Source organism: Sitophilus oryzae, unplaced genomic scaffold (genome assembly GCF_002938485.1).
Source record: "Sitophilus oryzae breed Bouriz unplaced genomic scaffold, Soryzae_2.0 scaffold_1440_pilon_pilon, whole genome shotgun sequence".
NCBI lineage: Eukaryota > Metazoa > Arthropoda > Insecta > Coleoptera > Curculionidae > Sitophilus > Sitophilus oryzae.
The window spans coordinates 6,652,489-6,677,750 of NW_022146105.1; the positions used below are offsets into that span (position 1 = coordinate 6,652,489).

A 25,262-nucleotide genomic window follows, 5' to 3' on the forward strand; every position below is an offset into this window, starting at 1 on the left:
TATTCTATTTTCACGTACAGTCGTATTTATCTTAATGATTCGTTCACTGATAGTTTCCCATGAATGCACATGTTTTCTAAGGTTTCTTTTTATAAGTACTGATACTCCTTGTTGTGCTCTTCGGTCTTTAGATACTCCACTGTAGAAATGGTCATATTGACCCATGCTTTCCGATCCTTGTCCTTTTTTCTTTATTTCTGTGATTACCGCGACGTCTAGTTTTAGATTTTTAATTTCTATCATTACTTCATTTATTTTCCTAGTGAGGCCCTGTACATTCCATGTTCCATAACTCATTGTCCTGTTCCGTTGCTTAAGTCTGCTTTGATTTTTCCGTCCAGTTCCGAGGCTTTGGTTAGGTTTTTTAGCATTTGTAGCTTTTACAGGTTATAGGGAGCTAGCCTATAGCCCCAACCCTCCTCCTTTATCCGGGCTTGGGACCGGCAATGGCCCCCTTAGAGCTACTCAATTCACTCCTTAGAGACCACAGGCGGAGTTAATAAAGAGGAGAAAATAATAGTAAAACAGTTAAATCGTTCCAGTAGTTCTCAAAGGGTCGGTTTAGAAACAAAGGGTAATTCATTTTTATATAATTTTTGCGAGAGAGAAATATAATTATTGATATTCGTGTTCTAACATATATTTCTTTTTAGGTGTAATGCTGGATAGATTTATGAATCTTGACTGCTACTTTCGCCGAGAATTAGTAGCTGTAATGACAAAATATTTGAGTGATGGTCGAATTCAACCTCTCAATTCAACTATCTTTCAAATGGACCAGGCTGAAAAAGCATTTAGATTCATGATCTCTGGAAAACATACAGGCAAAGTAATGATAGAAATCCGGAAGGAAGAAAAGATAAATATTGCACACAATTCGACGCCGGTTCTGTATCCATGTATACCGAGGTGTGTAATTTTAACATTTTTTAATTTTTGTTTTGAAACTGTTTACCGCAAGACTGTTTCATCATTTACTCACCAAATAGAAACTATTCGAAAAATTCAAGTCATTTTTTGTGTTGATGGAGTGATTTGGTTACAATCTATACATTTTTTTTTATCTTAGATATTATTGTGATGGCAAGAAGACTTACATAATCTGTGGAGGACTGGGAGGATTTGGATTAGAACTAGCAGACTGGCTAGTACTAAGACGATGTAGAAACCTAGTTTTAACATCTCGAAATGGAATCAAAACCGGTTACCAAGCATACAGAATATCGTACGTCTTTTGTAAAATAATTTCATTATTTCTTTATTAACTTTTTTTATTTTATTGGTAGAATATGGAGATCATACGGTTGTACCGTCTCTATTTTTACTGATGATATAACCACAGAAAGCGGCTGTGAGAGTTTAATCAAGAAAGCCAGTTATCTTGGACCTGTGCATGGTATATTTAATTTAGCTGTTGTACTCCAAGATGGCATTTTTACAAACCAAACTGAGGATATGTTTAAAACAAGTTTTGGCCCTAAAGCCAGAGCTGCCAAACATTTGGACAAAGTAACGAGAAAGTACTGTCCAGAACTGAGGTGCGATATTAAAATAATCATACGAAAACATTAAAACATCGAGTGTTTCTCCACTAAAATCAAAAACTAAAAAGAATGGTTATTTTTTTTTGGTTGTTTTCGATATTTTTACAATATCGCATTTCATAAAACTTTTCTAGAATAAACCTTTCTCGAGATCGAAAAACAAAATTTACTTTGGAAGTACGAAATTACATCTTAGTTATTAGCCGACCATACCAATAGGTATGGTAGGCTATTAAGATCGGCAAAAAAAGGTTTTTTAATTTCACTCAAAATGAGTTATTTGGGTCATAAATAACTTAAATACAAAATATTTTCATGGTGTCTGTCTGTCCGTCTGTAACACGATAACTCAAAAACCGCTAAACCGATTTTAACCAAATTTGGCACAAACATACTGTGGCACCCGAGAATCTGGCCATTAGTTTTTTGTGAGGGTGGGAGGTTGGTAAGGGGGTATGGGAGGGGGTATGGGAGGAGGTATGGGAGAGGGTATGGGAGAGGTATGGGAGGGGGTATGGGAGGGGGTATGGGAGGGGGTATGGGAGGGGGTATGGGAAGGGGTATGGGAGGGGGTATGGGAGGGTGTTAAAAATTTTAAAAAATCGTAACTCCAAAATTACAGTAGCTAGCGAAACGCGGTTTTCAATTTAAGATTAGGAATAATATTTGCAACAAAATTTGTAATAACATCAAAATCAGTCAAAGTCCCAGTTTTTGAGATAAAAAAAATGGGAAAATTCCTTTACTTTGAAACTAAAAGAACTGCCTACCAACTTTTTATTAACATATTTTAGTATGGGCGGCTATACGTGCCTCCCGGCGCCAATTTTTTTGATATTTTGGTTAAATGTAAAATACGCTTACTTTAAAGGTTTACAGTAAACCAATATATTTAGGCAGATATTTAAATTATACATCAAGTTACACACTAAGCATGAGAATGGTGTTAAATAAATAATAATTATTTATTAAACAAAGACATAAATCCTATAAACCAAACAATAATAAATAACGATTACTGCCAATCTTTAATTAAAATAAACAAATTAAATTCAAAACACAAACTACAGATACAATACCCATCATTATAACCAATTTTATTTTCTATATGCGTTTCCCAACTTCTCTGATATACCGGTGCATCGTCTTTGGAAACATAGGAAATCCCATGCAAATTTTGAACTGTTCATATATTGGTTTCCCTATCGATTTTACAGCAAAGTCGTAAATATTTTTTTAAGGTTTATGTATGGTAAATACACATACCAAATTTAAACAATTTTGGACCAGCCGATTTTGAGTAATTGAAAAAAGATTGCATCTATTTTTAAATTAAAACCGAATAGGTAACAATCAAACACCAGTCAAAATCTGACATACCTTAGGTTTACAAACTATGATTTGTCATTGTCAAAAGTAATTCGGGAGTCCAAAATTGTTCAAATTTGGCACATGTGTTTACCAAACGTAGATCTTAAAAAATCTATTTCCGACTTTGCTATAAAATCAATAGGGAAGCCAATATCTGGACAGTTAAAAATTTGCATGGGATTTCCTATGTTTCCAACGACGATGCACCACCCGGTATAACAATTATAGAAATTGTAATTTTACTAAAACTTATTCAGATTTGAAAATGTCTATAATATCTATCTGTAATATGATCTATGGCATATATATTTTTTTATAAAAAAATCATATTTTTTTAGAGATTTTGTGATGTTCTCTTCAGTTTCCTGTGGAAGAGGAAACCCTGGACAGACAAATTACGGTATGGCTAATTCCATTATGGAAAGGATTTGCGAGAAAAGAAAGACTGATTGTTTACCAGGATTAGCCATTCAGTGGGGAGCTATTGGAGAAGTATGTAAACTAGCAGCAAAAGCTATACCTATAAAAATATTATGTATTTTTATAAACATATACTAATACTCATTTATACCACCAATTAATGAATATTTAATCCAATATATCATTATTTCCGTTAGTTAACTTCTGAATGAATGCTAATAGTTATTCTAGTTGTAGATTAATATTGATAGAATGTTATATTTATTAAAAATATATATTTGTCTCAGGCGTATAGAATGGGTTGTAGCCGGCTTTTTCTAACAAAAAGACTAGGCATATTATAAAACGCCGGCGAATTTAAAAAAAAATAAATTAAAGAAGAAATGTTTACAAAAAGTTTACCTATTTCCAGTCTGCAAAAAGACTGTCTGTTTTTATTTTACAAACTACCAAAGCGAGGCCAGGAAGATTAAAATATTATCAAAGTTTAATCAGCTAAGGACATAAGCATATTGAATAACTTGCGCTTTAATAAAAATATCACATTTTTATACAATTTGGAAAAATGTTTTCAATTAAAATTATATTAAAAATATTGTTTTAACCAGGTGGGATTAGTAGCTGACATGCAGGACGAATCTATCGAAATAGAAATAGGAGGCACATTACAACAGAAAATTGCTAGTTGCTTAGAAGCAATGGACTTTTTCCTAAGGCAAAACGAATCAGCTGTAGTTTCCAGTACAGTTGTAGCGGAAAAAAGGTCGGAGCTGGTGTCTGATGATATGGTTGGCGCTGTAGCTAGTGTTTTGGGTAAGTTGTTTTTATTTGTTAAGATTGGCAAACATAACGTTTGAACAGTAAACAGAATTAATTTGTCGAGAAGCGTATAGGGTGACCTACAATTTTTCTATTTGAGATTTTCACTGCAATATTTATATAAAATATGAGGGAAATAGTAGCACACAATTTTAAAATTATTTCAATGATACACACGCAGGATATTCAATTATATTTTTCCATTAAGGATATTGTTCAATATTTTGATCTGTGGATTTTTTATAAAATTCCAATTTCCAAAAATACGATCATGACTTAATCTATAACTAGACGTCGCAAACCACGATAATGAGAGGACCTCAAAATAAGCATAAATAATAATGATTACAATAAGTAAACACATATCGGATGATGCTGTTAATATTCTTGTATTTCTGTAAGCTTATCTTTGAAAGATTTCAGTTAAAATTTGAATTCGTAGTTGATGATTTTGCGGGTTACTGCTTTAATTTTAGTTGACAATTTATAAAAATTGTCAACTAAAATTAAAGCTAAAATAGTATTGAAGGATAATTATGATTTATTTAATCGAAAATCTGTGATGTTCTTAAGATAATACTTTATAAACATAATCTATATATATAAATCTGACTGTCCTGACTGATACTGACTCATCAACGCCCAGACCAAACCCTTGACCCTAGAAAGCTGAAATTTTGCACAGGGGTTCCTTTTATGATGTTTACGTAAGATAAGAAAGGATTTTTAAAAATTCATCCCCTAAGGGGGTAAAAAGGGGGGTGGAATATTACAATATTTTTTATTTAAAAACGGTCAAGTTTCGAAAAAACGCTGAAACACGTATATTTTATTTTCTTTTTTTACATATTTTCAGATTTTTTAAAAATGTATACAGGGTGTTTCGAAAAATCTGGTCATTGATTAATCACGATCCTGCTTAAAGCGCTTGACGTAAAAAGCTGATTTTGGAAAAACGGATTGACTTTAGGGTGTAGAGGTTCGATAAGAAGGATTTTTCGAAACTCGAATTCTAAAGGGAGGTGAAACCGCCCCTCAAATATTAGAATATTTTTTATTTAAAAAACGGTCAAGTTTCCGAAAAAACGCTGAAACACGTATATTTTATTTTCTTTTTTTTACATATTTTCAGATTTTTAAAAATGTATACAGGGTGTTTCGAAAAATCTGGTCATTGATTAATCACGATCCTGCTTAAAAGCGCTTGACGTAAAAAGCTGATTTTGGAAAACGGATTGACTTTAGGGTGTAGAGGTTCGATAAGAAGGGATTTTCGAAACTCGAATTCTAAGGGGGTGAAACCGCCCCTCAAATATTAGAATATTTTTATTTAAAAACGGTCAAGTTTCCGAAAAACGCTGAAACACGTATATTTTATTTTCTTTTTTTACATATTTTCAGATTTTTTAAAAATGTATACAGGGTGTTTCGAAAAATCTGGTCATTGATTAATCACGATCCTGCTTAAAGCGCTTGACGTAAAAAGCTGATTTTGGAAAACGGATTGACTTTAGGGTGTAGAGGTTCGATAAGAAGGGATTTTTCGAAACTCGAATTCTAAGGGGGTGAAACCGCCCCTCAAATATTAGAATATTTTTATTTAAAAACGGTCAAGTTTCCGAAAAAACGCTGAAACACGTATATTTTATTTTCTTTTTTTTACATATTTTCAGATTTTTTAAAATGTATACAGGGTGTTTCGAAAAATCTGGTCATTGATTAATCACGATCCTGCTTAAAGCGCTTGACGTAAAAGCTGATTTTTGGAAAACAGTTGACTTTAGGGTGTAGAGGTTCGATAAGAAGGGGATTTTTCGAAACTCGAATTCTAAGGGGGTGAAACCGCCCCTCAAATATTAGAATATTTTTATTTAAAAAACGGTCAAGTTTCCGAAAAAACGCTTAAACACGTATATTTTATTTTCTTTTTTACATATTTTAAGATTTTTTAAAAATGTATACAGGGTGTTTCTGAAAAATCTGGTCATTGATTAATCACGATCCTGCTTAAAGCGCTTGACGTAAAAGCTGATTTTGGAAAACGGATTGACTTTAGGGTGTAGAGGTTCGATAAGAAGGGATTTTTCGAAACTCGAATTCTAAAGGGGTGAAACCGCCCTCTCAAATATTAGAATATTTTTATTTAAAAACGGTCAAGTTTCGAAGAAAAACGCTTGAACACGTATATTTTATTTTCTTTTTACATATTTTAAGATTTTTAAAAATGTATACAGGGTGTTTCGAAAAATTGATTAATTGGTCATTGATTAATCCACGATCCTGTTGAGTTTTCGGAAAAACTCTTAAACATGTATATTTTATTTCGTTGTTTTACATATTTTAAGATTTTTTAAAAATTTATACAGGGTGTTTCATAAAATATAACCATTGAGTAATCACGATTCTACTTAAACTGTTTGACTTTTAAAGCTGATTTTTGGCAAACGGATTTACTGTGGGGTGTAGAGGTTCGATAAGGAGGGGTTTTTCGAATTTCAAATTCCAAGCGGATGAAAACGACCCACAAATATTACAATATATGTTATTTAAATACGGCGAGCCTTTCGGGAAAACACTTGGACACGCTAATTGATTTTGTTTTTTACATATTTTGAAATTTTAAAAAATCATACAGGGTGTTCCAAAAAGTTGGGTAATTGATTAATCACGATTCTGCTTAAACTGCTTGACGTAAAAAGCTTATTTTTGGCAAACGGATTTTTCGAAAGTCAAATTCCAACGAGATGAAACTACCCCTCAAATATTATACCAAGTTATATAATAATATCGCCATATTGTTTTTTCTCATGCTGACATAAATGTAAGAAAATTTTATCTTAGTTTGTATGTTAATGGAAATTCTTGCTTTACTTGATCATCACCATTACAAATGATTAATCCGACGCGAACGAAGTCGCGGGTACACACTAGTATTTTATAAACATAAAAGGCATTTTTAGTTTAAGCTGGCAGCAAAATGTTTTTTTTTATTAAAAAAATATAATTATCTATGAGATAATAGTGTTATTTGTAATTTTGTTGAATTCATTTTAATAACATTTTTTGTTTTATTAGAGTACTGTCTGTACAGGGTGTCCCACTAAAAATAGCTCTCGGCTGTATCTCGGAAAGTATTAGCCGTAGAGCCTACGGAAATAAATATTTATAACCAAAGGGGATATGAGAAATTTCTGAAATTATTTTCAAGTTTGTAAAACGGCCGCTAGAGGGTGCATCTGCTGATGGAAAATAAGAAAATAGAATTTTTACAGAATTTTGCCTACATGGGTACTATAAATAATGGCTTCATAATCTTTAGTAAATTTTGGATTTTTTTTGTTAGAGCCATTTTTCCCTATCTGCAAAAATAAAGTGGTGGGGGAAGGTTAGATCTCTCTTTATTTAAATATTAATAACTCCGAACTCTGGATAATCAGAATCCAACAAACGAGGGCTTGTTTAAAAGAGCGTTCCTTACTCCATATTATACCATAACAATAATAATAATAAGCTTTTGAACATAGACACTAGGGGGCGCTGTCTTACAAATTAATAAATATTGCGCGTTTTTTCCAAAAAAAATAAATACGATAGTATATGTAATTTTAGCTGGTAGTAAAGAGTAAAAAAGTCAACGAAAACCGCATCTTGATATCTTCTTTCAAACCGAAGATATTAGCAAAATTATAATAAATACCAAAACATGAGCTCTTAATTATCTTATTTTTACAACACGGTATCGATAGCCCTTTTGATTATTCCCATTCAAATAAAAAAATAAGATAGAAACAGTAAGTTTATTTTAACATGCACGATATACCATAATACCAGATGTATTAATATCTAATAATTAAGATAAATACCGTATGATCGAGAAAAAACGGCGTCAACGATGGCTATGAAATGAAGATCGCTGTCATTTTATATGGGAAATGTCATCGATCGTCATTTCCCAGCCAACTGGACGCCGTTTTTTTTCGATCATACGGTATTAATAACAGTGAAGAAGAAACGATGTCTTAGTGAAGTCACGGTAGGCTTTAGAAAAAAGTTGCTTTTGACGTAATAGTATACTTCACAAACGTCAAATTGTTATTAGATCGATATTTTGATAGTATTAGCAGCGTTTTTTTTAATCTTTTTATTGCTTTTTCAAAACGCTAACAACTTCAACTGCTTCAAATAATAGAGGCATTTTGAAAAAGCAAGAAAAGCGCTGCTAGGACTATCAAAATGTTGATGTAATAACAATTTGACGTTTATACTATTAAAATACATTGAAAAATATTATGCTACTATTTTTTTTATTATATAATACTATTTATACTTTGGAAAAAAGTAACTTTTTTCCAAAGCCCACCATGACTTCACTGAGGCATCGTTTCTTCTTCACTGTTATTAATATCTTAATTATTAGATATTAATACATCTTCTCATGGTATTCTGGTATATCGTCGATTTTAAAATAAACTAACCATGTCTATTTTATTTTTATATTAGAATGGGCATAATCAAGAGGGCTACTATTATACCGTCTTATAGAAATAAAGAAATAAGGGAGCTCTTATATTTTGGTATTTATTATAATTTTGCTAATATCTTCTGTTTGAAAAAAGATATCAAGATGCGGTTTTTTTACTATCAGTTAAAATTACATATATTATCGTATTTAATTTTCTTGAAAAAACGAGTAAAGTTAGTTAAAATGTAAGACAGCGCCCCCTAGCGTAAAAACTTATTATTATTATGGCATAATATAGAGTAAGGAACCCTCTTTTAAACAAACCCTCGTTTGAGAGAGAGAGAGAGAGAGAGAGAGAGAGAGAGAGAAAGAGAGTCCTAATCTACACTTTACTTCTTATACCGGGTGCGTCTCAAAAGTGGCTCACTCTTATAACTTTTTTATTTTTTCAGTTAAAAAAACGAGATTTGGTAAGTTAGTCTATGATATATCTATCTCTATATGATATAAATTAGGATTGATTGGCGTATTCAATTGTTTTTGGTCACTTCCTGTTTCACCGGAAATGACAATAACTTTTGATTTTTAATGGCACCCTGAGTATTTTTTTACTTTATTCGACAGAAAATAGCATTCTGAATAGAATGACATATCATATGTCAACTTTTGACATTCTCGCTTAATAAATAATCGTATTTTAAAATTCAATCTAGAGTGTCATGGCTATGTTAAAAACACTAATTTTTAATCAAGGAGCTTTGGAAAAATAGATTCGATGGTCAAATGTTTTTAGTATCTTGCCCTGGCCATTTAGAACATGCTGAAATTGTATTTTTAATCATATATTTCATTTTTTTTCAAACGGAACGGGGGTGGCTCATTAGCATATTTAGAAAAAACATTTTTTACGAATAATTGGATACCACACACTTGGTATTTCGAGTAAAAAATTTTCGTTACAAACCCCAAGTTATAATATCAAATAAACCATATGCGCGAAAATGTCAAAAGTTGACATATGGTAAGTTATTCTATTCAGAGTGTTATTTTCTATCGAATAAAGTAAAAAAAAATACCGAGGGTGCCATTTAAAAATCAAAAGTTATAGTCATTTCCGGTGAAACAGGAAGTGACCGAAAACAATTGAGTACGTCAATCAATCCTAATTTACTAGCATACGAAATCTCGCTTTTTTATCTGAAAAAATTAAACAAAATTATAGGGGCGAGCCACTTTTGAGACGCACGCGGTATAGACTAACCGGGTATAGTTTGTTTAATTTATTATTTGATGTTGATTTGCTATTTAAAAAATGTAATTTATGGTAGCTAAAAGTTTACCATTTTGTTTAATTGATCTGATATATCTGTATAAATTGTAATAAAGCAAATATTGAAATATATCATCTTGTATTATTAAACATTTTGAAATTTCTTGATACTCTAGAAATTCTGGTAACAAATTTCCGTACCTGGACGCCGTTTTTTTTCGATCATACGGTATTAATAACAGTGAAGAAGAAACGATGTCTTAGTGAAGTCACGGTAGGCTTTAGAAAAAAGTTGCTTTTGACGTAATAGTATAAACGTAAAATAAAAAAAGTCGAGTAACCAGAATCCCTACCCTGTGTCTTTAAGACGAGCCGCCAACTGTAAAAGCCATTCATTTTAATAACATAACAAATACATCTATGAAATTATTTCTTAAAATGTTGTGCCAAGCGCATTTTGCCTAAAAACAATTATTGCATTTAAAATTTCTAATAGAAAATCAAACAATTATTTTAAATAAAATAAAAATTTATACTTTTGCTTCGCAGGAATGAAAGATATAAAAACCATTTCGATGCAAGCTACATTAGCGGAACTTGGTTTGGATTCGATGATGACTGTGGAAATTAAACAAACGTTAGAAAGGAACTTTGAGGTGTTTTTGACGCCGCAGGATATTAAGTCCATGACTTTCGCCCGGCTCCATAAGATACAAGACGAGAGAGAATCTTCGAGTTCAAGTATAACTTTAAATAATTTTATTAATTTATATATTTTTTTGTATTATTGATTTTTAGACTACATGTAGATTGAATGGGAAGGGGAAATTTAATCACCGCGACCTTATATATCTATACACACCGGAAAAATCTAGGAATATCATTTTATTAAAGTTAAAAATAAATGTTTTGAATAAACAACCACATATTTGTAGGCCGATTCGTTCTACTTCGATTGAAATGAAGTAGTCACACTAGTTATTTCTAAATTTGGGGTATTTGCAGAAGTGTTTGTGCATTTTTTGTCAAATGTATAAAAAGCACCTAGCATCAATTGTTTGAATTTAACCTGTACTGGCTATGTTTTTATGATAACTGGCCAGAATTCATTCAAATAACTGTGTTTAGTATTAAACGACATTATGGAGCGTAGACATCTTAACAGAGACGAAATGCTAAGTGCTATGGGTATGCTTGAAGCTGGAATGCGCCAAATCGACGTAGCTGGAGCATTAAATACAACGCAAAGTGTAATATCGCGATTAAGTGCACGCTATCATGAAAGTGGTGATGTTGCTGAAAGGCACACAAGGCGACATCGCATTACTACCCCTCAGCAAGATCATTTTTTTACAATTAAATGCTCGACGCCGACCAACTCTTACAGCACCAGAGCTTAGTTTAATTCTCCAGGAAACACATAATGTAACCGTTAGTCCTAACACTGTTCGCAATAGATTAAGAGAGGTCAACTTAAGAAGCAGACGCCCCTGGAGAGCTCAACCCTTAACGAGAGTAAATCGAGAGGTACGATATTTGTGAGATCATGTTCAGTGGTCGAATGAACAATGGGTCAATGTTCTCTTCACGGATGAGTCACGCTTTGGAATTCATCCGGATTCGAGAAGGCTTAGGGTATGGAGAGAACCGGGAAATCTTATTCGGTTGGATCATGTTCAGGAAGTGCACCCTTATCAAGGTGGAACAGTTATGGTCTGGGGAGGAGTCCAGTTAGGCCGAAAAACCGATCTCGTTTTTCTTGAAAGGTTTCTAACAGGAATCACATATCGTGATTTAATTCTTGAGCCTGTCGTGTTACCATATGCCAATGATTTTGGGAGAAACTTCATTCTCATGCATGACAATGCACGGTCTCATACAGCCAGAGTGGTAAGTGAGTTTATCAATGCTCATCAATTAAACATCTTACCCTGGCCGGCACAATCTCCTGACCTCAACCCCATCGAGCACGTATGGGACGCGGTCCAAAGAAGAATTTTGAGAATGGGTATGCCTCGTGAAACTCGTAGGGATCTGGTTCGGGCCGTGAATGCAGCGTGGCAGGCTGTACCTCAAGAAGAGATCGACAACCTGATCAGGAGCATGGAGAGACGATGTAGGGCTGTAATGAACAGTAGAGGAGGCCATACCCTTTATTAAGTAAAAATGGTTTTATCTTTTTTTTAATTCGCAGTTTAGAATTAAAAAAAATGTGTGTATTTTTTTGAGTTCAATAAAAATCAAGGTAAATTTGAAAAATTCGGTAAATTTCGCATTTTTATTTAAAATACGTCCTGTAAACTATTTGTTTATTTTAATTTTATTATATCAGAAATGCAAATAATAAAATTACTGACGATGGCTGGATAAAATTGTAATATCCCTAGACTTTTCCGGTGTGTGTATATTGTCACCCTTTCTTGATTTGTAACTCATGTTACAGTCTCAGGGCTGGACAAAAGCCAGTATCTGGGACGGCTTTATAGAGGTTCGTTTTCTGTCTCTTATATTGGTCGAACCAAAGTTTGTGGCACGAATGGTTGTCGTCTCGACGCACTCAGTGATGAGGTGTTCAGGTGTTTCCCCATTTTCCCCACAGAATCTACATTTGCTGTTTTTTCTTAGCTTCAATCTACTGAGGTGTTCATTGGAGAGACAGTGTCCTGTTAAAAAAACCCGTGGATAATTCGAAGGTTGTTCCACAAATAAATCTTTGATTTTCCTTGGTCGTTAGTTCGCAGAAACTCCTTGGAGTGTCTCACATCGTTGCAGGATTCCCATTTCAGGTTACGGATGGACTCTTCCAAGTTCTTGAGTTCTACTTTTAGTTTGTTTTCATTTGGGAAGCAGAACTGTTCTGGTCCAGTTAGTGGAGTGTTAGCTCCTTTTCTAGCTAGATCATTTGCTTTCTCATTATCTTCTATCCCTTGGTGAGCTGGCACCCAGAGAAGGAGGACTTTGTTTTCTTTGCCTAATTTGTTCAGCTTTTCTATGCGTTCTCTGATTGCTATTATTTGTTTCCGATAGTTCTTATCTAAGATAAGTTGTACGTATCTTTTGACAGCGTAAATTTCTGCCTGTTAGATGCTAGGGTAGGTGCCCATTGGTTTGGAGTATTTAGTTCTTGACCCAAATATTCCGATCCCTGTTCCTGCATTGATTTTGGAAGCATCCGTATACCAAATTATGGTATGGTCTTTTAACTGCTGAGCAAACGTTCCTCTCGTCTAATTATTTTTATTGCCCAATACTACATTGAGGTGTTTCTAAGAGTTGTGCATTCTTGGTATGTCATCCACTGGGAGTTGGTGGAGTGGCATTTCCTTTTTGAGGGTGTTCCAAGCCCCTGGTCTGACAATTCTCCTAGTGTAGATTCCATTAGTGACCATTCCAATCATTGTCGCATTGGCATATCTACCGATGATAATGTGCAGTAGTGTTACATCTAGAATGTCCTCTATTTCTGCTGTTGGACAGGTTCTCATGGCTCCTGTGATGCAGATGCATGCTATGGATAGCCTTGTCTCTGGACGTTGCACAGGTTTAGCCTTGCCGTACGTTGCGCTAGTTTTGTGTACCAAGCAACTGCTCCATAAGTAATCATGGGTCTTAATATTATGGTATATATATTCAACGCAAAACGTTAGGGGCGCAGCCCCATCTTTTTCCGGCCAGTCTTCTGCATATCATCAGAGCCTTTGTGGATTTGCTTGTAATGTTCTTAATATGTCTGTTCCATAGAAGTTTACTGTTCAGGGTTATTCCCAGATATTTGACTTCCTGTGATGGCAGTATTTCTTTTCCATCAAGTTGGATTGCGCGCCACCTTGAGTTGATGCTCAACCCGACATTCATGCAACCATCTCTCAGTGATATGGAGTTCTCTTTGGATAATACCACACAGGGTGCCTTCATGTTTCCCCCAAGCGATCATGACTATGTCATCTGCATATTCAATGCAGTATATTTCCGCTAGAGTTAATTTGTTTACTAGTTTATCCAAGGAGAAAAAAAAAACTATCCTCGACGCCATTGACAGCAAAACATTAAGTTGGTTCGGACATCTCCAACGAATGTATGATAACCGATGGCCAAAAAGAATTAATTCTTCGACACCAAGCGAAAGGCGGCAACGTGGAAGACCATCTCGAATTTGGAGGCAGGGTGTAGTTCACCCTATATATGAATTCAAGGGGCATTCAGGAAGAAAACTGGACAGACAGAAATCTGTGGAAGTTGAGAAGTGGGAGACAACAAATGTCGTAAATAATCCGCAATATATAGATATAGTTCATCCACTAGCGAGCCCCACAACAAAGATAAAGTTACTCCACCGTGTGGAGTTCCTTGCGTTGTTTTAACAGCTACAGTTTTGGTGCCCATCTGAGCCTCTGCTGTCCGTGTTGACAGCATTTCCCAAAATCAGCAAATAATAGTTCTGTTTACCCCTCTTGTACGGTATTATTAATTACCACCTTATACGGTATATTGTCGAACGCCTCCGCAATATTCAGGAAGGCACAAATTGCTGTTTCTTTGCTATCCAGACTTGCCTGTATAATTGGCCTGATATATAATAATAACTAACTTCGTTAATTGGTACAGAGCAGTTTCTGTGAATCGGCCCTCTCTATATGCATGCTGACTATCATGCAGGGTGTTGACCAAAACTGAAAGGGACAGTGAAAAACTTTTCATTGCAAATGAAAGACAATGGTTCCAATGATTTCACTACAAGGTTTTTTAGGAGCAATTAGGACCTGATTACAATTGAAACAAGAATTAGGCAATTATTTGATAGAATTATTACAGTTTATTTTATTTAAACTGATTTCTTAATTACACATAATTCAGAGGATGACAGACTTTAAGAAATTCCTGCCCGGGCTGATTTGGTTGAACGGGGCACACAGTTTTCAACTGTAAGCAACAATATTAACCGGTTGTTTCGCCACTGCACTGCAAGAAAAATCTACAAAATAAAACAGTTATTTTTTGTAAACACTTCTGCGTTAAACCTAAACGGACGCTGCTTGTCAGAAGTTATGTTTACAGTTATAACTTTGCCTAACAAAGAAAAAAATGCTTAACGTTTCGGAAAGTTTATCTCTTTCCGTCGTCAACGGTTTCTTGTAGACGTATCTATTTTAAAAAGTAAAGTGTTCTCGAATAGTTCAATTTAAATATTTTAAATAGTTTTTTTCTTTATTCTTTGTATTTTTTTTGCTTCCCACTACGGAAAGAGATAAACTTTCCGAAACGTTAAGCAATTTTTTCTTTGCTAGGCAAATTCTTATAACTGTAAACATAACTTCTGACAAGCAGCGTCCGTTTAGGTTTAACGCAGGAGTGTTTACAAAAAATAACTATTTTATTTTGTAGATTTTTCTTGCAGTGCAGTGGCGAAATACCCATAAAGAATTTTTTTGGAGAGATGAATCCGCCACATAGATATAGACATTTTTTATTAACCGGTTAGGTGCAATCGTCTATCCTGTCTTGGTTTATAACACTCTGATTTCTCACTCTTTGTACCCTATAATATAGGCGCCCAGTTGGAAATAACAGTCGATGACATTCCTCCTATAATTTTATATACAAAATGAAAGCGATCTCCATTATGAAGCCATCTCTGGCGCCGTTTTTTTTTCGATCGTACGGTATATATTTTTTATACATACACATTTCAACAGTATTAGTAAAGGTACCGAGTGATAAAAAATGGCGTCAAGTGCGGTAATGGCGATCGTATGGTATAAAACGAGAAAAAGCATTATTATTTTATCATGGTTTCTATAAAACTACTCTAATCATTATTTTTAGGTGTAACGAAGGAGCGAGCTTTGACGGGTTATGAAATGATTTTAAGTCGTCTCTCCGATCAAAAAAAAATTGATATACCGATAATGTCTCTTGAGGGTAAAGCATCGAACAAATCAATTTCAGACAGCGTCATTCTTATCCCTGGAATTGTGGGAATAATAGGAGAATTAGAACCTCTTTATAAACAATTAGAAGGCGAATTGTATGGCGTGCAGTTTTGCAATAAAAACCAAAAGGACACTATTGAAGATATAGCTTCAATATACCTTGAGGTGAGATATTAGTAAATAAATAAAAATTATTTATTCTGTAAATATACCTACAAAAGATGTAATTAAACACAAGTTTTGGCGTTAACCACTCTCACACACCACTCACAAAGAAAAAAACAAATAAACACAAAAAATTACCAAAATGACAGCGATCTCCATTTCGTAGCCATCGCTGACGCCGTTTTTTCGATCATATTGTAGTTCAGAAATCGAGTCTCGTAGTTTTTCCGAGCTTTTCCCGAAATTCAGTTTCCAAAACCTATAATTATTTATAGGAAATTGTGGTCATACTAACAGTTCAGTATTACAGTTGAGAGTTGGAACCTTTCGTGGTACAACAGCAAAATAAAACACTAATTCACCATAATACATCGAAACACTTTACTTTTGCACTGGACGCGTGTTTCGCTCACCATGTTAGAATCAGCACCAGTACAAAAGTAAAGTGTTTGGTGTATTGTTGCGAATTAGTGTATAATTTAGCTGATTTTGTATTTACTGTTAACAATCACGGAGGAATAAAAGGGGAAAGACGCTACTACGTATTTCTGTTGGATAAAAATGGCCAGAAATCAGTTTCGTTGTTTGAGCGGGACAAAAGGAGACCACTTGGACCGGATTAGGTAAAACTTCAAATAATAAAAGCAAACAATGATTAAAATTTGCCTCGGGCTAATGTAATATCATTGTGTAATTTTAATCGTGTTTATCGCAATGAACATATTACTTGGCATTACTACACCAAACTTAAAATAGGCATGATTGGTTGGTTTAAGTGGCGAGTGCGACTGCTTGTCGAACTCCAATTAGCAGAATTGCCGTTTTGCTACCACTCACTCTGATAGTAAACTTAAAATAGACATAAAATACTAATTAATGTGCATTCGTTAATTCGGTCATTACGGACCTGTCCAGTGTTTATGTTACCTGTGAATTTTTACTCCGGTGAGTTTCTTCGAGTCAATACCTTTCCTGCTCCTACAACGACGTACATATTACCACAATGTGAGGTTCTCTTCCTTTTTGAGAACGCTTACAGACGCCGAGATGCCTTGGTTCGGTTCTCGGGCGCCACCCCCAAAGTTTACAGTGTTTGAGTGACCACTAGTACCAGTACGGGTAGCTTTTATACAGTGGAGATACCAGGGAGTGATGAGATGAAAAGAAAATAAAACACACAATTAACTACAACGTAACACTAGGTTTTTATTTAATCAATTAATTATGTACAACAGGAATCAAAGAAAGTTTACATTCTCGAATTGTAACAATAATAAAATAAAATAAATGTTTAGTACCTCGTAAAGCAAAATTTACAATAACAACCGGGTACCTCTAGAGTTCTGATTGATTATTCCCAATACGCAACTCTCTGACTGACTCTATCACTCGAACACAAGACGCGTTACCGAAGTGACGTTCCGTTACACACGACGACGCGAGTTCCAGATCGGCGTCAAAGTTAGCGGCGTCCCGATGGTCACAGCAACGTATTTATCGGAGCGGCGTCCTTTCTGACAGCGAAACACGGACCCCGGATCGGCGTCGGAGTTAACAGCGTCCCGTGATACACAAACGCGAGTCCTGGATCGACCTCGAAGTTAACAGCGTCCCGTTGGATACACTCCCGGATTGACGTCGACGTTAGCGACGCCTCGGCGAGTTTTACGCCGTTCGGATAAGCGCAGCATGCACACACACCGCCCGGTCAGGACAGCCTCGGGATTTCGGCGAGATCCCGTCCAGCGTCACTGTTACAGGGTGCCGTCCGGACGACACACCTAGAGAAAAGCGGTCGCGACAGAACCAGCCTCGGAAGTTGGGCGAGATCCTGTTCAAGCATCATAAATATTCGCGACCTGTGCGTTTACTGTACTACCCTGGCTGTCCCTTAAGAAAATAATTAATCATTAACCCTTAACTAGCTTTTCCCGAGAGGTACGTTTTACCGGAGCAGATGTCAGACAGAACTCCGAAGAGCCACGATTCCTGGCGACCTGCCCTAGCACTGTGTATTCCCTCTTTCGCCTGGTCGGCAATGATTGTTCTCCCGCGTTTTTAATGTTAATAAAGAAACTAAGGACTCTCGTCTCCGCAACCGAAGGATACGTTGTACTTGAGCAGATGTCAAACAGAACTCCGAAGAGCCATGATTCCTGGCGACCTGCCCTAGCACTGGGTATTCCCTCTTTCGCCTGCTCGGCAATTGTTGCTCTCCCGCGCTTTTAATATCCTAACAATCCCGGCGACTAACTCCCTTATCCCTATAACGCACCCAGGTAGTAGGTAGAGTAAACGTTAATAACAATAATGAAAAAAAATACGACCTACCCTCGATCACTTCGGCGGTTGGTGCTTACCTTGCATAGTACGGCGGCGATCGGCGGTTGGCAGCTGGCCACTTGGCGGGGCACTCCGGACCCGACTTCACTGTTTCGCGTGCGACCACAAACTGTCGTTTTGAACTGCTGCAGCAAAGGTACTCGACTGGCGCTCCCCTCCACTCAGCCTGCACTAGCAGAGTAGGGCGAGCGGCGCAAATGGTTCGTTTTCTCGCATTAAAATATAGCGACCAAAACCGATCAAAACTCTCTTACAATATGGCAATTAAATATTTAACTTGTTTAATTTAACAATCGGAACACTAATGAAGTTCATTACAATAATGATTTAACAATAAAATACATTGACTGTCATTATCAAAAGAAAATGAAGTCTCTTTATTCTGGTATAATATTAATTAACACAATATACATTCCTGGGAGATGAGTGCAAAATTTTTTATGAACTTCATTACAACAATAAAGATTACCTTTCAATAAGACATGATATTTAAATGATATTGCTCACGATCACGTTCCTTCAGATATTTATACACCCTTATTTTTTCCTTTTGTAGATTGTCGAAGAAAAACTGATCAAATCATCGCCTTTCAAAATTGTCGCTTATTCCTTCGGTGCGTTGGTTGCTTTGCAGCTAGTACATGAGTTGGAAAAAAGGGGATATCAAGGTACTCTCATATGTATAGATTCGTCGCAAGATTATCTAAAATCTTTAGCAAATATGCTAGAAGCCGAGTCTGACGATAAAACTCAAGTGAGCTTAATCTCTTACATAATGGCAATATTTCTTCCAGCAGATGTCGTAGCAAAAAGTTGGGTGAGTGGTGAGAAATTGTTACTTCTTACTATTTTTTTTTCAGTTTTAGAAGTAGTATCAGAACTATATTCAATATTATTTTCCTATACATGCACAAATGTCATTTTGGCCCTTGATTATCATCCGTCCAGAAAAATTGGCGTTAGAATAAAAGTTGGTTACTTTGCATAAAAATATTAAGGAAGGGTCCTAGAATGGCTGACTTAAATTCCGGTTTAAATCAGTGCCGTTCTAATTTTATTCAAAACGTGGAAAAATATGATGTAGAGTAGACTCAATAATTTTTATTTTATTTTACGTTGTCCAAAACTGTTGCTAGTTAAAAATATATAATTCTAATAAAAATAGATAACGCGCCCTATAACGAATAATTAATAATTATTTATTAACACAAGCATCCGATATGCTACTGAAGCAGGTAATTCAAATCGACGTATCTAAATTCGTTGAATCTTTGACAAGTAAATAAAAGCAAAAATGCAAAAAATACTGTATAGCTAGTTAATTTTAAGTGAATTACATAAATTATCTGTTTACTACACGTATGTGTATTATACCTATAGTCACTTACTAACGAACATTTATTCCATTATTTCTCTCGATTTTTAACCGAGATCTACTTGCTCGCTACACAACCAACTATTTTACAGTTTTTTTTTTCGATAAATCGCAATAATAGTGTCACTGTTAATTTAAGTTTTGCCACAATTTCCTTCTAGATTTACTACATTTAAACAACTATCAGTTCTATGGATACAACTCGATACAACTCACTACAGCAAGCTAGGATATTCTATTAGTTTTAAATGTATTTTATAGACATTGTGAAGGATCGTAAACTATTAAGTATAAAGTATAATTGAAACCACCAATTAGTTCCACTAATCTTGACTTTTTTGCAAAAATTACAATATAAATTTATTTTAAAATGATAAACCTAAAACTATCAATTTTTATTTTTCATCAATATTACAATAATTATTCATATGCATGTTTTATTATTTCAAATGTTTGTATTTTTACTAGTTTTTGCAACAAACTGACGATATAATATTAATAAAACAAAGATATACGAAACTACATTATTGGAATTTTATAGAAAAAATATTATGCCTTTTTTCTCAAAAATTATAGGGTATAAATTGATAAATACGGATGTGAAGCTGTGGCCAATATGCTTTTAAATACGCTGTACGTTATACCTTATAATCGAAAAAAATAACGTCGTCAAAGACGGCTGGGGAATTACAATAGATGATAATTTTGGCGAAGTATATCTCTAGATCTCAGTTACTAAAAATTGACATAAACAGTGTTAAAAATTATCACGAATTCTAGAAAGATTAAAAAAGAAAAGAACGTTGGCACACAGAAATCTATTTCAAAAAAAATTATTTTTCTCGAATTTTAAATTACATCATTTTTACTCATATTGAGTACTTTTTTATATTAAACCAACCAACCTTCTTAATGCACAAAAATAAAGAAGAGTACAGGTCAAGTAAATAACGTCTAGGGCTTGGCCTTGGCAAAATTATCATCGATTGCTATTCCCCACCTGTTTTAACGACGTTTTTTTTTCGATCGTATGGTAGCCTTATAATTTATTTATTGAAAATTGTACGTTCACTAATAATCCTATTTAATAGACATTTCTGCATTTTGATTCACATTTCTAACGTTAACATTAGGTTAAAAATTAGTCGTTGCAAGGAAAATTTAAGTAATCTAGATAATTTATTTTTTCAGAACTCATTATTAAATTGCAAAAACATTGAGGAACGTTGGGCTCTAGCTGAAAGTATTGCTGCACCCGTAATCATACCTCTAAGTAAAGAATTTATCATAAGCCTCTACAAGAGACAGAAAGCCATAGTATCGTGGACACCAACTTTTAAGCTGGAATCAAAAATCGTCTTGTGCAGAGCCAAACTATCCAATGTCAAGCTGAAAGATAAAGATTATGGACTTGAGAAAATTTCCCAGTATCCGGTAATTGTGCAGGAATTCGATGGAAATCATGTAACGATGTTGAAAAATCCAGATTTAGCCAATCAGATTAACGAAACTTTTTGGATTGATGACACATCTACTCATGAGAAATACTAATTTATTTTTGATACGTTATCAATAAAGTAATTTCTGTAAGCAGCTTTAGTTTTTTTAATAAACTCAATTATATCATGATTGACAAAAATCACCCATATTACCCGACTTTAGTAATTTTTAGTTCGTTTTTAGTATACAGTGCCTCTTACTAAATAAATGATTACAAGTACCTCCCGTATAACCAAACAGTATAGAACCTCTATCGAGCCTATATTAAAATATTTAGTCGATAAAGGCAGCCTTTATTCTTTTGGTACAGCGACGATACGTGTTTGAATACAGTCTAGCCTGTACTGAATAAAGTTGGCCTGTATTGATACTTCACAGCCACTATACATTCTGGATTTAGATTGAATAAAGTTAATTTGTCGATTCGTTATCGTACCGATATACATACTGACGGCGTCCTTTACACATTATGTATTAAAATATCCTATAGAAAGTTTTTCTTGTTACCTGAATTAGAAAAGTTATGTTTAAGTAAATTCTTAAACATATCCTTTGTAGTATTAATATTCCAAATATTAATATAAATATTCTAAAGGCAAAAAATACTACAAACGATATGTTTAAGTATTTACTTAAACATAACTTTTCTAATTCAGGTAACACTAAGAAAAATTTTCTAGATATATTTCAATACACATTTTGTAAAGGACGCCTATCAAACCTATAGGTTAGATAAGATTTATATTGGGGCGATTTAAGTAAAATTACTGAAAATTTGATTACTCTTTTATTACATTTTTACTTACAAATTCGTGTACACTACTGTTTTCATCAGTTTGAAAACTTACATCAAGTCTTCTAACTTCATTAAGGGTGTTCATGGGAAAATTTCATCTTGTTACTTGTTACCCGCCAATGTGACCATGTTACCATCAGTACCGTTATTATAATTACCCCGCGGAAGTTTCTTCTGTTATTTACATATATTAGGTACGACCTGCCCTTCAATAACTCAACTTGTGGAAAATACACAGATTTCAAATTTTAGATTTTTCTTCCGTTATGTTATAGTAGAATGTAGAAACACGGAGAAGCACATTTGTATCTGGCATATTAAAATGATTATAACCCCAGAAATGATGCACCAGCGGAATATCATTATAGATATATAAAATACATGAAATTGTAAAGGATCATATATTTACTATGTATAACTATACAAATTTGTATAGAGTTAATAAAGGATAAGTAAAGTTTTCGTAACAGTGAATATTGTCATCGAAAAACTGTATAGAATCTGTATTTATGCGTTATCGATACTATATAGATTCTTTATTTTTTGCGTTATAAATATCATTCATCTATTCTCTATAGGACAACATATACAGGCAGTGCTTTATGGTTGCTATAAAGATTAAGCACAGAACATGTCTGTAAAGGAAATATTTGAGTATTCTTTAAATAATATGCTTTATATATGAAGTCTTTATCGAGATATCTTTATAGCAAAGAAACTAATCTATATAGGCTTGAGTTTATTATATCGCGTGGTTATACGGGCTTCATTTCACAACTTGTCAAAGTTTCTTTATAAAAAAATTGTGTGTGTCGAAAATTATAAGAAATTTGCTAAAACTTATATAGGGTTTCAAAAAAATAGTGTATCTAACTTCGGTGGGTGATTCTATTACAGGGTGAGTTTCCTACGATGTTCTCTATGGGTATCTCAGAAACTACTGGAGCTAGAGAGTCGGTTAAATGTGGAAAGAATTGCAGTTTTGTGGGGTCATAAATATGCGTCTTTCTTCGCCGAATTTAAGGTATTTTAAAAGTCATTCTGGGTGGCTAGTTCTGAAATAAAAGGCCTGAATAATATAAGTTACATCAAGTTTGAGTTAAAACTATTGGTAAACAAAGTAATAAAAGAGACGAAACATTTAAGTTATTTAATTTATTATAAGTTAATATTAATTAAGCACAATTGAAGCCAAAAATTAAATTTATAAAACTCAGACATATCAGGTATATAACAGATATCTACAACAATAATAAATGGATATTATAAATAATAATTATTCTTTAATGACTTACAGCAAAAGGAAATGAAATTATTTATGTTTAGAAGAATAATCACAAAGAAACACGAAAAATAATAAATATAAATAATTTATATCTATGCTATGCATAGTTTAAACTTAACATATTATCACAGATACACAAAAATAAAAAGATTTCAATTATACTAGTAAGAATATACGAATCCAACCAACATCTATTTTTTGTCAGGAAGCGTTCTTTTGACCTTCCTGCAGCCGTCCATCTATCTGATACTTTAGCGGAATAATTGGCTAACTTAAGCTTAATATCTCTTAAGAACTCATCGGAGATTTAAATTAAACTTAGTTTTCAGAAACTCAAATAAATGAGAGTTTCGCTCATCTTTTGAGTTTTTTATTCATTCTTCAAAACAGTTGTTCTGAAAAAAATCAAAAAAAATAGTTGTGCACGAGTGTGCAAGTTGTAAAATACATAGTTTTATTGGTAACTATTTTAGCTAAGACATATATAAAATTTAGCCTGGGTACACACGGGTACAGGTTTTTCCTGGACTTTTAATGTGATTGAATTGGTAGGAAAGAAGCAGTAAAATTAACTATATTTCAATAATTTCTTTCGTAATATTTAAAATACCTGGGATGTATATTATTAGGCGAAATTATAATACTTACACTCAAAAATGATGTCCACTTTTAAAAATTGCAAAATATCACTGGGTATCGTACGGCCACCTTATCAAAATTAACAATAAAAGACCACTATTTAATTTATCAGTTGCAGGCATCACTTCACCCGGCTTTTCAACCCCACCACTCATCGCGATTTATTATCAGACTTAAACAGGTTTTGAAACCGATATCCTGAATCATTTGTTTACGTGTTGCAATTATTATTTATTAAATATTTGAATATGAATTTTGTCCACCTAGCTTGGCCAACAACACCGTGCGTCGGTGTCTCGCTTGCCTACTGGGCTGCCCGCGGCCACGCGCTAATGTCGTTGTGCAATCCGGACGCTCAATTGTTTCGTTTTTCTTTTTAACCATTAGTTTATATCTATATATATTTGTTTTTCATCGGGCATACCAAGAATTCAACAACTTGTTTTTCAACATATATGTAGTTGTTCTTAATGAAATAAAACGCTTAATTTAATGTGAAAAGAATAAAGAAACACAAAAGGAATATAAGAAACGTTTACATTTTAATATTAAAAAAATACATGGAAAGGTTTTAGTTGGTTGCTTTACTTGAAAATAGGGTAATTACTTAGATTATTTTATTTAATAAAAATTTTTATTTGTTAACCAAAGCTTACAAGAGATTAAAATCATTTTAAGGAAGACTATTTACACAGAAACACATAAGAAAAAACAACTAACAGACACCTAGACGTATGAAATCTGCAGGGGTCACATCGTGAACTTTACCGCTTAATAATAATATTAAATAATAATAAATATCGCTTTATTGTGCAAAAAGCCAAAATAGCTTTATCGACAAAGCATTTACAAAACAAACAAAAGCACAAAAATATACAATAATAAAAAATCCTTCTTGCATTGGTCAGCCTGACACCTCCCGTCAATCCAAGTTGGTTAAACCTCCCACCGCTGGATGGCACTGGGCTGTCTATCTTATACATTTAAGCCAACTTTGTTTATTCTTATTTACGTGTTTTTTTCTGAAATCCACAGACGGTTTATAAACATCCGGCGACAGTTATGGCAATCAAGGGTGGTTATTGGTTTAACAATGTCCCGACGTTTTTATGTGAGAAGATATCACAAAGCTCTTTTAAAGTTGTACAGTTTGGGAATATTCAAAATAATAAAGTTTAAGGTATAGTTTGCAGATGTTTCCTTCACAAAATCCTGTTAAAAGGGCCATATCTAAAACCAGCAACTCAAAAGATCGAATTTAAGGTAAGAAAATAATCTGTTACAATTTGCTCTCCCCTTAAGAGTGAAGCTATTATTTTCAAAAAAAAATTCAAAAAAAAACT

At 33.9% G+C, this 25,262-nt stretch overlaps 1 protein-coding gene across 1 annotated transcript in view; it reads left to right on the top strand.

The window, feature by feature from the left end:
- LOC115876927 (fatty acid synthase-like) overlaps nucleotides 1-21,292 on the top strand; it is a 33,867-nt gene extending 12,575 nt beyond the window's left edge. The window contains exons 11-19 of the mRNA XM_030892976.1: nucleotides 654-909; nucleotides 1,070-1,225; nucleotides 1,287-1,538; nucleotides 3,254-3,407; nucleotides 3,944-4,148; nucleotides 10,436-10,627; nucleotides 15,710-15,981; nucleotides 18,881-19,141; nucleotides 20,891-21,292. Coding sequence (XP_030748836.1) covers nucleotides 654-909; nucleotides 1,070-1,225; nucleotides 1,287-1,538; nucleotides 3,254-3,407; nucleotides 3,944-4,148; nucleotides 10,436-10,627; nucleotides 15,710-15,981; nucleotides 18,881-19,141; nucleotides 20,891-21,250 — 2,108 coding nt within the window. The 3' untranslated portion in view covers nucleotides 21,251-21,292. The remainder of the gene's footprint in view (nucleotides 1-653; nucleotides 910-1,069; nucleotides 1,226-1,286; nucleotides 1,539-3,253; nucleotides 3,408-3,943; nucleotides 4,149-10,435; nucleotides 10,628-15,709; nucleotides 15,982-18,880; nucleotides 19,142-20,890) is intronic.
- Nucleotides 21,293-25,262: the final 3,970 nt, after the last annotated feature.